The sequence below is a fragment of the Cynara cardunculus genome (assembly GCF_001531365.2).
Source record: "Cynara cardunculus var. scolymus isolate 2C chromosome LG 9, CcrdV1, whole genome shotgun sequence".
NCBI classification, from domain to species: Eukaryota; Viridiplantae; Streptophyta; class Magnoliopsida; order Asterales; family Asteraceae; genus Cynara; species Cynara cardunculus.
In genome coordinates this window covers 17093413-17108270 of record NC_037536.1, presented here as the reverse complement: position 1 = coordinate 17108270, position 14858 = coordinate 17093413, and the positions used below count along the sequence as shown (strand labels likewise).

General features: G+C 31.3%; 1 protein-coding gene across 1 annotated transcript; it reads left to right on the top strand.

Moving 5' to 3' along the window:
- The first annotated feature begins 1052 nt into the window (after positions 1-1052).
- Positions 1053-2024, top strand: LOC112517865. Its single transcript, XM_025125236.1, has one exon. The coding sequence runs from the start codon at positions 1053-1055 to the stop codon at positions 2022-2024; it is 972 nt and encodes a 323-aa protein (XP_024981004.1).
- Positions 2025-14858: the final 12834 nt, after the last annotated feature.

Genomic DNA, 14858 nt, shown 5'->3' with positions numbered 1-14858 from the left:
TCTCTCTCTCTCTATATATATATATATATCAAGTTCGTATGAAAATAATAATCAAATAAATGAATAAGAAAATGGTTGAATTATATGTGGTTTTTATATTAAAATATTGTGCTTCATGCGACTTTGATTGCGACCTAAGGTTGTGGGCCACGTTGACCATTAGTGTAAAATCATATGTGATTTTGTATGTAATTTGGTTATTTTTGTATTTACTTATTTGGTTACTATTTTGTTTGAATATCCTTTGTAGGTTATTTTGAGAAGTGGTAATATTTGAGAAATATAAAAGTGATCATAACCCTTCATACGATCAAGATCGGATTTGACTGGTCAATGGTTGCATCTTTAACTGGTCAAAAATTATGGTTATGAGAAAAATAGAAATGGTAGTTTAGTAACTTTTATAAATATGCAGCAAACGGATTCATATATGAACCTATGTGATTCACATATGAACTATATGTTCATATGTGAACTTGTGTAATTAGCATATGAACCATATTAACCGATTCACATATGAATTAATTAACTGACTCATATATGAAACATGTGAACTAATTGATGGGTTCATATATTAACATATAATTTAGATGTGAATCGTATAGGTTCACATATGAACTTGTTTGTCACTTATCCATAAAATTTACGAAACTACTCACCTATCTTTCCCATACCATGTAAGGAATTATCTGATATTTTACGGTCAAACCCGTAAATGTTGACCAAATAAAGGGATATGATCACTTATTTATTTCTTAAATAAACTCTTCTCTCTCTCTCTCTATATATATATATATATAAATACCTAAAATGTTTTTAATATAAAAATATATATTAAATTTATATTTTTCCTCCTTAGATCTCATTGATTCTCCTATTATTATTTTTTTTATAATATTTTTTATTTTATTAAAAGTAAAAAATTTATTTTCACACTTATTTCAAGAACGAACCGTTATACTCCACTCTCAAGTCTCATCTTTACCTACTCTCTTTCATCAAGATTCCTGATATGCTTGAACCAAAACACCAACCATTTTGACCCAAAACCCATGATTTCTTTTGCTTATTATTGTCTAATTTTCACCATTTTATTCATAAAAATCCCAATCTTCAAAGCTCAATCATCATTACCCACCCAACAACTCTCCTTTTCATCAAGATTTCTTGATTCCGTTCTCCAAGACTATGCTTTCCGACCATTTTCTCGCCGCCGGCCGAGAACCGGCGTCGTCTACGACGGCAATGTGCCGTCCAATTTGACCGGAGCTACCGTTTCTGCCCTCCGCCTAAGAACCGGTAGCTTGAGGAAGAGAGGGTTTCATGGGTATAAAGAGTTCGATATTCCCAAGGGTATTTTGGAGAATCCATATGTTGAGAGGGTTATTTTGGTCTATCATAATTTGGGTAACTTGTCGTCTCTTTACTATCCTCTGCCGGGATATTTGTTTTTGTCGCCGGTGGTGGGTTTATTGGCTTACAATGCCATGGATTTGACGGCTAAAGGGTTGCCGGAGTTGGATCTCCGGGCATCGGAAAACCCCATTTTGGTAACGTTCAAAACTTTGGGGATTTTGCCAAATGGGGTTTCGCCAAAATGTGTGTTTTTTGATTTATTTGGTGGGGTTGCATTTGATCACGTGATGAATGGGAGTGTTTGCTCAAGCGTAACACAAGGGCATTTCGGGATAGTTGTTGAAGAGATTACGCCGCCGCCGGTGGCGCCGCCGCCGCGGGTGACGGAGGATCCGATTGCCGGTGGCAGAGGTGGTGGTGGTAATGGAGGGAGGAAAAAAGGGTGGTGGGTTGGTGGGTCGGTGGCCGGTGGGGTTTTGTTGGCGGCGGTGGTGGGAGTATTGGTGATGTGGGTGAGATGGTATAGGGGGACGAAGAGGATCGGAAGGATGAAAGATGCGGCGGAGGGCGGTGTTCCGTTGACCGTCGCCGCCGTGGGTCGTGCTAAGGTGCCGATGGCGTTGGGAACTCGGACCAAACCAATTTTGGAAACTGAATATGTAAGCTAGATTTTTAATATTTCCTTCTTTGAAAATTAATTGTTTTATTTATTAAAAATATCACATTTATTTAGACAAAAATTTGATTACCGACAATTTCAACCGGCCCCACAAAACCCTTTTCCAAGGGTAGAAATGTAAAAGGCGTGTTTTTAGCTTATTCGATGGTTGAGGCTAGCGGGAGGCCCAGGGTTAAACCTGGACTTGTCGTGTATTTACGACAAAGTCACTCCACCTCTTTATAAGTCCAGATACAGATAATTTATCATTGCAGATATGTTAGCGTAACGTTCTTAAAAATGCATGTTGTAGAATACAATTTAAGTCACTCGTAACTAAATCTGACTGTATCTTTGTACCACAGTACGTGGAATATTTTTTCATTAGTAATATTCATTTAGGTTGGTTACAATAGTAGAACCGGAAAATCTAGAATAGTTGGTGAAATTTGGGGTTTAGGGTTTAGGGTTTAGGGTTTGGCGAAAATTTACAAACTAACAGAAGCATCGTCATTGGCAAGGACATATATAGTAATTGAGTTTGATATTTTCTTATAAAGTCTTGTTACAGCATCTATAATTGCCTATGGTTTAGGTGGTACCTGAACCGATGGCTCACTTTTTCTATGTAATGGGTCTGAAAGACCCTATGAAGCTTCACTGTTCCTTGGGATGGCTTTGGGCCTTTGGGTTGGTTAAGATGGTTAAATGTATTCAGGTAAGTGTTTACCAAGTCATATTACCTTACCGGATGAATATGACAAGAACCAAGAACCTTATCTGATAAGAGCAATACGAAGGAACAAGTGTCTACCCGGTATGACTCTTACCATGGTAAGAGCTTATTGGGTAAGTTATTGCATATGGTGTCGTTTTGGTAGACTAAAATCTTATCCGGTAAGTAAGTAATAATGTTGAATTTTACTGATAACACTTATCGAATAAGTTTTATAGAGTTTTTAGTTTGTTTTTGCTTAATGAGTTTAAGATGGTTTATTCGTTGACCTTTAATTATTTTACTTTAAAGAGATTTTAATAGGGAAAGAAATAAATAAATAGCTCTTTATTGTTGTGTAACATCTTTTTATAGATAATTGATTAGTTTGTGATAACTGTAAGATACAATCTCAATGATAAATTAGAAAACTAATATTTTTGGTAATTTGACTTAAAATTATAATTAAAGGGCATTTTAGGTATTTTAATTTTTTTTTATCTCTCTCTCTCTCTCTCTCTCTCTCTCTCTCTCTCTCTCCTACCTTGGGTCTCCGACAAACAATATGTGATACTCAAAATATACCAAAATAAACAATGTGATACCCAAAATACATGCAATATGATACCCAAAACATACCAAGTAAATTTTGAGACCACTGTGATACCACTGTCGGAGGTGTGTGTTTAGTGGTCGATCATCGGATACGACGTCTTGGCCAGACAAGATGATCGGAGGAGGTCATCGGAGTGGTGGTGGGTGTCGGAGAAAGCCACCGGATTTAGTCCTTGTGTATCCATGTGTGTATATATACATATATTAAAATTAGTAAATTGGAATATTAAATTAATTAAAGTAAATTGAATAATCAACACAATTTAATAATTTACCCTTTATTTTATTTTAGTAAATAACATTAATTATCTAAAATGATTGACTTATATTGGATCTCACAGTTACCACAAACTATTTAATTCTCATTTGATAGCCCCTTATATATATATATATATATATATATATATATATATATATATATATATATATATATACACTTGGGATCATGTGATACATGATTTTCACACTTGAAACTTCACAACAAAACACTGTTAAATTTCACAGTGTTTTTGTTGTGAAGATTCAGTTTTTTTATCTTCATAGTAAATTAACAAAATGGTCTTTTGAATTTGTGCAAACTTTGGTTTTCGTCTTTTAACTTTTTGGAAATTACAAGAATTATTCGTGATCATATGACATATAATTATTGATAAGAACAAGAATTTCAATAGTAGTTATTAGTATCGACATAATAGAAGTAAGTGGATCGATCATCGATCAAGTATTCGAGTTTGTATTTTGTTATGGGAAATACTCCATCATCGTTTGAACTCTTACCTTTTGTTTGTTAAGTGCCTTATGCCCGAGTCATGTGAGGGCAATTTGGTAATTTTACATATTTTTATAATAAAAGTCGGTGTACAAGTATATAAATCTTGAGTACAAACCTTTAAAGCATTTATAAAATAAAAACCCCTTTCATCATCGTTGCATCCCTAGAACATCTCCCGATAACAGAGCTCCACTTCCCAGAAACACAGATACCTCTTCCGTCCCTGTCTCAATCTCTATCTGTTAACGTTCTTTAAATCTACCCAAAATATATGCTAGAAGCGCGACGAAACAAAGCATCTCTGTCACCATCCGTATAAAAATTATTTTAATGAAAAAATGGGTAAAATGACGAAAATTCCGCTCATGTGACTAGCATGTGAGAACACTTAACGATGTCTTTAACGCTATTAACTGTTAGGGATGAAAACCGTAATAAAATATAGAGCCCAATAAAAATTCTTGTAATTTTCAAAAGTTAGAGAACAAAAACTGAAGTTTGTGCAAACTCAAGAACAATCTTATACTTTACTCTAGAACGCTATAAAAGTTATTGCAATAGTTGTGTTGGTTATAAGGTGGACAAAACCTGACCAACCCAACTCGATCAACCCAGATCGCAAACATTGAGTCGGGTTAGATTGAGATTATGTAAACCACAAACTTCGAGTTGGGTTGGACTGAGATTTTGTAAACCGCAAATGCGTGTTAGGTTGTTAAAATGCCTTTAAACTGACCAACCCTACCAGATCAACCGACACTCTTAAAAAGTCGAAACCCCTAAAACTCAGTTGGATTTCTTAAAATCTTTGAATATCCAAACGAGAAAAATAACAATATTCTTCAGCTTTGAACGCAGCCAACTTAATTCAACCCAACCAAATCTAAACACACGGTTCGGTTTTGGTTAAGTTAAGATTTTTTAAATCATAAATATCGAGTCCAGTTATTCAAACACATCCAAATTTAACTTAATCAACCCAACCCATTTTCACCCGTAGTGATGGCCAAACCGGCCCGGCCCGGGACCTGTTTTTGGCCATCACTATTCACCCGTAACTAATTCAATTATATTAAGATATTAATACTTGGCCCATTTAACCCAAATTGAAGCCCAATATTATTAGTAATTACTAAATTTAACCCAAATTGAAGCCCATTTAACATTATATGACTAATTCAATAATGTTAGGGTTAGGGGTATTTCAACAATTGCATTTTCAAAGTAATTAGTAATTTATTGGATTTTATTAAATATTAATCAATATAATTTTATATCTTATTATTCAAAATATAATTATTTTGATTATAGATTTAAATAAAAATCATGATTAATATATCCAAACATTGTAATTATTATAACTTTAATTCATGTAAATGGATATTCACTATCCTCAAGTAAATTTAACTATAAAAATTGGGTTTATTGTAATGATTTTTTTTAAAAATAATTAAATATTTTTAAATTTGAATATTATTCGATAAATAATAGATAATAATATTTTTAAATGTTACCAACAGCCCACTTGGCTTAGCGGTATTGTAGTCTTTGGTCTCTTAGGAGGTCAGGATTTAAACTTCACCAAAAATGAGAAGTGTGTGAGTTTATTTGTTGCATTTTTAGTATATAAATATTATATACTTCAAAAATGTATTTTTAAATATATATTTTTTTAAAGAAAAACATAAATGAGAACGAATATTTAATAATGAAAGTAAGGTTTTTTATATGGATGAAAATTCTATCAAAAAGAACACGGGATTGAATATTTTGACATCTTTATGTTACGATTATATTTACTTTTTTACTGAAAAGTGATCGGAAAAGACAGAAAAGCATAACAACACTGTTTAAATTATTAAATTTTGTAAATAAAAAAACATATATTTTTTTTCAAACGATACTGAAGTGTTGTCAATTATTTGTTTTGGCAGATTAATAATTTCATGTACTGAATTTGATTGATATTTTGAAATTCATCTCATCGTGTCCGGTATATACATCCGTTGATTTCTTTGTCTAAAACTTGCATTTTGTTCTGTACCGGTTTGTCAAATTTAACTTTTTTCCTGAACGAATTATATTCCTTATTATTGTACACCTGTTATTCTTTTCAAGCAGTATCTATATAACAATGTGTATATATGTGTTTACTGGAAATCGAGCCAATAGAAAAAAGTAGAAAAGATCCAATGCAGTAATGGGAGTTCGGTCTAATTAGATGTAAATACAAATCCGTTATCGTTTTACAGATATCGAGATTCCACATACATAACATAATAGAAAGATTTGACATATTTAGCTTAGCGGTATTCGCTAACCGAACCTTTCTACAGATCAAGAGTTCCAATATCACCAAATGTCGGAAGCGTATGTGAGTTTCATTTATATATAAATATCATATACTTCAAAAAGAGATTGAATTTTAATAAACGGAAAAAGAAAAAAGAAAAAAGAAAAAAAAAAGGAAAAGAACTGTTCAAATAACGAAAGTCAAGTTCATCAACAAGTCAACAGAAAATACTAACACTACATCTCGTATAACCAGTAAAACATGAAGTACACAGACTGTATCTCATACAAAATCAAGATGTTAATGAATCAAGTTTATATCAGGTATTCCCTAGATGAAGGTGTTTTATATCTGTCTTCTACAAGTTGTATGACTGTAGTTTTCAAGTAACAGATATTAGCATTCACTGTGAAGATTCGGATTTTTTATCTTCACAATGTTTTGCTGTGAAGTTTTAAGTGTAAAAAAGTAGTCTTATGGATCTCACGTGAATACAATCCTATATATATATATATATATATAGAGAGAGAGAGAGAGAGAGAGACTTGGGATCACGTGAGACCAACCTGTTTTTGCGAGACCCGTGAAACCATTTTTTTTACATTTGAAACTTCACGGCAAAACTCTATGAAGCCTTCACAGAGTTCTGCTGTGAAGGTTCGGTTTTTTTTACCTTCATAGCGGTTTACTGTGAAGTTTCGAGTGTAAAAATGTGGTCTTACGTATCTTATAAAAAACAGATTGATCTCACGTGAACCCAACCATATATATATATATATGATATAAAGATTCTCTTGTATGATTTGAGCAGCTTTACGCCATTAGTTTTTGTTGTGATCCACAAACTGTTTTGTCACTGGCCCAACGTGCACTGCCACAAACAAACCGCTTCTCAGGCTCCAACTCTTAGGAATCCTATGTCTTCATTTTCTTTCTCATTTTTATAATTACTAATTACTAATTTATTTTAATTATTTATAATTTATTTTAATTATTTATAATTTATTTTAATTATACTATTATTTATAATTTATTTTAATTATACAGTAAGAGTCAGCCTTTTGATCTGATAGAAGAGAAAGAACCAGCTTAATCTCTCAAAGTATGTTACCGTCCGTTGCCAGACTGGAACCTTACCTGTCTGTGTAAATATATCATTACAAAAACCAGCTCTGTATTTTACCTCTTGTTGTCTCAATCAAACGATATGCGAATAAAGGACTTGTATTGTTTGTATAAAGACATACTGTTGACATGATATGAAAGAATTTTGAGATTGCAAAAGCAACGTAAAATGTTTATTTGTACCAGAAAATCCAACAGTGCGGTTTAATTATATGTGGTGTTAGGTTTGAGTAGGGTTGCAACTGTTGGGCTGGATTTATGGTGTTATTTTTGTACCATCAGTGTCAGGCTAACTTGCACGCAATCGACTAATTCTATGAACTTTTGAAGTTTGTCGTGAATCGACTTGAACTTTATCAGATAGCTTGACAAATTCTTCTGATGCAGACTCAAGCTCAGATCGATTGCAGAAATGTAAATCAGTTCGGGTTCTTATAAATTAAATTCAACTCGGTTATAAAATTTGAACTCATTTTTATCTACCCTTTTGTCATTAATGTCTTTATATTTATTAAAAAAATATGTATTAAAAAGTTTCAAGAATTTGTATCAAACTTCATTTTTGACTAATATTTTGAGGGTATTTTGGTAATTTAGTGTTTTTCATAGTCCTCTTAACATGTGATCTCTCAATCAAAATTGACCCCCCCCTCCTCTTCTCTCTTATTAATTTCTATATATTTTATATTAAATATTCACGTGCTTTGTATATACTGTAATAAATAAATAAATAATTCAAAAACAGTTTATATATATATATATATACATACATACATAATATATATATATATATACACACAATTATATAAAAGAATTCATAACAATAAATTATTCTCCAGACACACATATATAAGATCAAATTCAAACGAGAGGTGGTCAATTTGTGGGAAGAGGAGAAGTTCGATATCATATACGATTAATTGTGTATCCGCATGATACCTACGTTTAATCATATATTAGTTGTGTATCCGCGCAATGCGGCGGGAGCCATGAATTTTAACGATTTTGAAGTTCCACTGGTTTTATAAGATAAGATTTAACGATGATATAGGTTACACTTGGTCTTTACATATTAATACAATTTGAATAAATAAAAGTTATGGTTCCAATACGAACTATCGATGAAAAAAAATTGTATGACAGTTTAAAATTTAATATATTTAAATGACTCTACAAATGTGTTCGATTTACACCAAGAGCAAAGAATCAAGAAACTTGAGTTTTAAGATAAACACTCAAAACCAATAAAGAAAACTACAAATTTAACAGATCATAAGCCATGAAAAAACCAAAAAAATGAGTTTTAGAATGAAATTTCAACTGTTTACCCTCTTTCTTATCCAAAAACTCAAATTAATGTTGAATTAATACATGTATGTATGTATATATATATATATATATATATATATTTCAAAAAAACCCAAGAACATATTATATAGTGCAATTTGGACAGCCTAACCCCAAAATATATATATATATATATATATATATATATATATATAATATAAATAACTATAAAAGTATAAATCGTAAATATTAAAAATATTTTTTCACAGTATATATAATATATAATAATATAATTAAGTCAAACTATTCAATATTGGACTCATTTCAAATGTATTAAAGAGACGATTATAATGGTGTAATTTGTTAAAATAAAAATGTATTTTTTAAACATGTTTTAATTGATATACGATTATGTATATTAATTTGATAAAGGTTTAAAATGAAACATTTAAAATTAAAGGACGTAAACTAAATTAATTAACTAATTATAGGGGTATAAAGTGTAAATTTAAAATTATAATTTAAAAAAAAATCGGTTGTGAGAAGGTGAATGTATGTGAGGGGGTGAGTGAATATGAGGAGAGGAGGAGGTGAAAAAGTGTATAAAGTGTATCTTGGTCATTTAGTATTTTAAAGACTTTAAGACTTTTGTTAAATTTGCTTTATAAGATAGTATAGATGATTAAATACATGTTGCATTGACAACACGTAGTTTCACCAAGCACATATGTCTCCTTTATGTGTATTTAATCATATATGATTAAGCGTGCGTATCACATATCGGAATTTTCCACCTTCTCACAAATCGATTAATTTTCTGCATTATCCTTCTCTCCTTTCTTCTCTCTATTAAATATAGACACCTTTCCAATTTTTATATTGATTAATAAAAAACGTTTGAAGTGTGTGTGTATGTGAATATATAATATACAATATAATAATTTTGATAACATGTGAATATACACACATATATATATAGCATTGAGTTCACGTGAGACCATTCTATTTTCATGAGACCCATGAAACCATTTTTTTACACTTGAAACTTCAACAAAACGCTGTGAAGGTAAAAAAAACCAAACTTTTACAGCAAAAGCACTGTGAAAATTACCTTCACAACGTTTTTTTGTAAAGTCTCAAGTGTAAAAAAGTGGTCCCACGGATCTCACATTGGTCTCACGTGATCTCAAAACACACACACTCTTTTTTTCTCTCTCTCTCTCTCTCTCTATATATATATATAATAAAAAAGGAAATAATTTTTATATATGCAATATCGTAGCATAATTAATTTATATATTGAATACATGTACACGTGTGTGTGTGTGTGTCTAAATGTAGTAAAAGAAATAAAATTCATGTAACATTTCTATAAATAAGAGGGATGTCATGTCTTTAAATAAAATTATACGGAGACTATGTCCCTACAAATACTTATTTCAACAAAAACTACATTTTTTTATAATAAATAAATAAATAATAAATGTGAGTCATGAATATTGAATAATAGATTATTATTATTATTATTATTATTATATGTTTGCATTTTAAGGCATTGTTTGTTTATTTTTTATTTTTTTAAGTTATTTGCTTTCTTAATTATAATGTAAATCACACATAAAAACTATTTCACTTATACAGAAAGATACCTACGCCAACATAAACCCGTTTACATTAAGGTAATATTTGGTATGCAAACATGATTGGTCATGACAGGACATGACAAGAGTGTAGGACTGGATACAACAAGTGTCTGTCTGGTGTTTGATACGACTAGGACTGGACATAACAGAACTAGACAAGTTGTTCCCAGAAGTAATTTGATGATTTTTTTATGTATCATATAAAGTTATAACAAACACGAATAAAGTAAAGATTAAATAATTTAATTTATAAATATTTTTACACAATTTCATATACATAAATACATACATACATAATAGTATTAAGTTCGAATGAAAAATTTGATAAAATTTAAGGCAGTTTGAAAAAACCTGATTCGTACAAAGGAAAAAATTGTGTTTTATTCTCAATTGACGAATGCATGGTGAAGATTGTCGCAACAACAATGCTTGTGGAGGTAGAGGCATTGGTGATTGGTGGACGATGATGGTGGTGATGGGCAGTGGTCGTGGTAGCTGATGGTGGTCATGGTAGATGTGAGGTGGGCCACGGTGGTGGTGATGAACAGACGGTGGCTGTGGAGGTAGTGGAAAAGGTTGTAGTAGAGGATGAGGTGCGGGTGGGCAATGGTGGTAGTAATGGTGGCAATTGATGTCACTGGTGATGGTAGTTGTGGATGTGGCGATGGACGGTGGTGGTCGATGGTCAACGATGATTATTGAGGTGGTGGTTGAGATTGTTATAGCAGAAAATGAGGTGGAGATGGCCGAAGGCGGCCACCGGTGTCCGCCTGCTGGTGGCAGCATCCGCGACAATGATGGTGACCACTAAAACCACCATAATAAAGTTATATATTAAACTGGGTAGATTAATAACACTTTATTTTCTGTCACATTCTTTGTCTCATCTTGTTCCACTTGTTTTGGTGGAACAAAAAAAAGTTTTTTTTGTTCCACACTGTCCCACCTAGTCTAGTTCTTGTCCCTATCCCATGTCATACCAAACATGGGACAACGACTTCTTGTCTTGTCTCATGTCGTGTCAAACATACCAACCCCCTCCTAAAGAAAAAACTAAATCTTTGACCAAATTTTAATTAATATGTTTGGTAGTTATTTTTGGAAGAAAAAAGGACCCAATTTCAATATTCTTGATGATAATTAAATGCAAATGAAAATGGTCAATGATTATTATATATGTTCTTAGCAAAACTTCAAACAAAAAATTAAATACTCTACAGAATGTAAAACGATGTTAATATTAAAAAATTCATTTGAAGATGAATATGTGAATTCTTGTGAATAATATATAATGTTGATTTATATATATATATTTAAATAATTATTTTTAATTTTTTTTAGTTATTCACATATGAATATTTTATTATTTTCTTCTTATGATATTTGGTCTTTATATTTGAACCAACTCATACTACTATATTATTAGCAGTTTTAATTATTATTATTATTATTTGATCATCATGTCTATAAAAACATGTTATTACTTATAATAACAAACATTTTTTTTATTAACCTGGATATCTAACATGTTATGCGAGCCGACTAATCTTAGGGCAACCACCTGTTTTGCAAATAGTCCAGAGTCACCGCATTTGAACCTCCGTGGTCACAAGGGGGTTTTTATTTCTCCTTGGATTTGAACCTGAGACCTCCAGGTACTTTTGACCTTGTCAAGCTCAAACCAACCAGACACCATCTTTGTGGTTAAGAACAAGTCATTTTAACCGTTGGATTCCTGATCTTTTTCAATAAAGTCGGTTGACTAGGGTCAAATTGTATCCCTTCGAAACCGTACATGCACCTTGTCTAAAAGAAATAAAAAAAAATATCATACTTGACATTTTATTTATGAATTACCTGTTCCTGCAAAAAAAAAACACGATGTTTGTTTATGCATTTTGTTAAAAGCGATATTAATTGCATTGAAAACACAAGTACAACGATTGTATATGATACAATTGCATAACACGATCGATACGTTTTAATGTACGTATGTTAAAGGCTTGATGCGAGATTGTGTAAATTAATACTCATCGTTCTTAAATTAATAAAAAAAAATCCAGTTTATTGTATATATATATATATATATACACACACACGAAAACAACAGATGATTTAGAAACCAATCGGAACTTGATCAGAGCTCGATTAAGTCACACTTTATCAAGTTTGAGGTCAAATATAATATTTATAACCACAAGGGTGGTGCCTGATTGATTTGAGCTTGACTCCAAATGTCAAAAGTACCAGTAGGTCTTAGGTTCAAATCCAAGAAGAAATAAAAATCTTCTTGTGGCCACGGAGGTTCAAATGCGGTGACTCCGGGTTATCTGCAAAGCAGATGGTCACCCTGGGATTAATCGGCTCGCATAGCGGGTTTGATATCCAGGTTAATAAAAAAAAAAAAATTATATATAATAAATATTCATCTGTATTTCACACATTTGTTGAGTCTTGAACCCTTAACCTTTAGAAAACAGGTAGGAGCTATCGACAACCAAGATACGAGTAATACAATCACCTCTTGGTAAACTTGTCTACTTTGTAAACCTTGTGGATATTTTTCTCTATGTTATTTATTTTACGACTTTTAAGTAATGGGTTAGGTTCACGTGAGACCAGTCTGTTTTCGTGAGACCTAGACCATTTTTTTACATTTGAAACTTCACAGTAAAACGCTGGGAAGGTAAAAAAAGCGGAACCTTCACAACAAAAGCACTGTAAAGGTTACACAACAAAACGTGTAAAAAAATGGTTTTACGGGTCTCACGAAAACAGACCGGTCTCACGTGATCCCGATTCTTTAAGTAATAAAAGCAACATTGAAGTCTTTATACCGTTTCAAATATTCAAACATTACAGAAAACAATTGGTTGAAGGGTACAATTTCAAAATAAATGAAATTATAAAAAATAAAAAAATTTCCAAATAAATGAAATTACAATTTCAAAATAAATGAAATTATAAAAAATATATATTAATTATATAATCACATCATTTTTATATAATCTAAATTAAATTAGTTAACAAATAATTGTTAATTTAGGAGGGATATAGGGGTAAAAAGAAACCATTTAGTCCATTACTTCATTATCGCCTTCAAATTTTGGGATTGGTGAGAGTGGAAGTCGAGTTACATAAAATTTAAAAAATTTGAATTTATTTTGAACAATATATTTGTTATGATTGTGTTTTATTCGAACTTTGAACAATTTGTTTGTATTTGTGGTTGTGTTGTGTTTTATTCAAAAAAGAAATGTATAATATTTTTTTTAATTTAAAATTTTAAAATTAAATGGGTCAACCTAGGTTCAACCCATTTATTTAACATGTTGGGTTAAGAAAATCATAAACATATCAACCCATTTAGATAACAGGTTGGATTGAGTTGAAAAATCTCAACCCATTTAATTAAATTGGTTGGATTGCGTTGAGATTTTCAACTTCTTTAATAAAAGGGTTAAACACGAACCCAACCAACTTGACTCATTGCCACCCCTAATTGAAATCACATTGTAAATACATTAACAAAATAAGGTTTTAAATAATGAACATACTAAAATCATATTGTGAATATACTAAGGGGGTGTTTGGTTAAAAGTATTAAACAGTAACCAATTATAATAAAATTATAATAATTTTTTTTTTGTAATATAATGAATCCGTTTTTCCATAAGCCCAAAATTTCATTCATGGTTGAATTGAACGGAATGAAAATTCATTCTCATTTTCATCTCTGTTATTTTTTTTTTCATTCCCGAGCATGAACCAAACAAACCCAGATATATATGATTTTTTTTTTCATAATTTAAAATTTGGTAATCAATTAGAAATCACCAATAAAATCTTGGACTTTGACAAATATTTTATTTTCAAACTAAAAATATTGTTAAATATAACTAATAATACTCAAAAATGTTTTATATTACCTTAAATTAATTATTATTATTTTTTGTCAATTTATGTTGATGAATATTTAAATAGGAAATCAGTGTTTGATATAATTTAAATATTAATATTTAAAATTGTTTGGGATTGCTTATTTAAAACAACTTATGTTATTTTAATTTTGTAAAAATGCTTATTAACTTATGTGGTGGCAAACAGGAGCTTTATAAAAAGTGTTTGGATTAACTTATAATAGTACCACACCGTAGAGATGGCCAAATTGGCCCGGCCCGGCCCCGGACCGTCGGAGGACCGGGACCGACAAAGGACGGGCCCGGGACCGGTTATGGGACCGAAAACCGGGACCGGTTGAGGTTTTTGGTAGTTTCGTGGGACCGGGACCGGGTATGGGACCGACTATGGACCGGCCCGGCCCGAAAATTCAAATAATTTTTATAAATAAATGTATTTTTAAATAATTTTATAATGTATTTTTATAAGAAAAC

Coding starts and splice junctions, on each gene's coding strand:
- LOC112517865 (XM_025125236.1), top strand. CDS start 1,053: ATGATTTCTTTTGCTTATTATTGTCTAATTTTCACCATTTTATTCATA.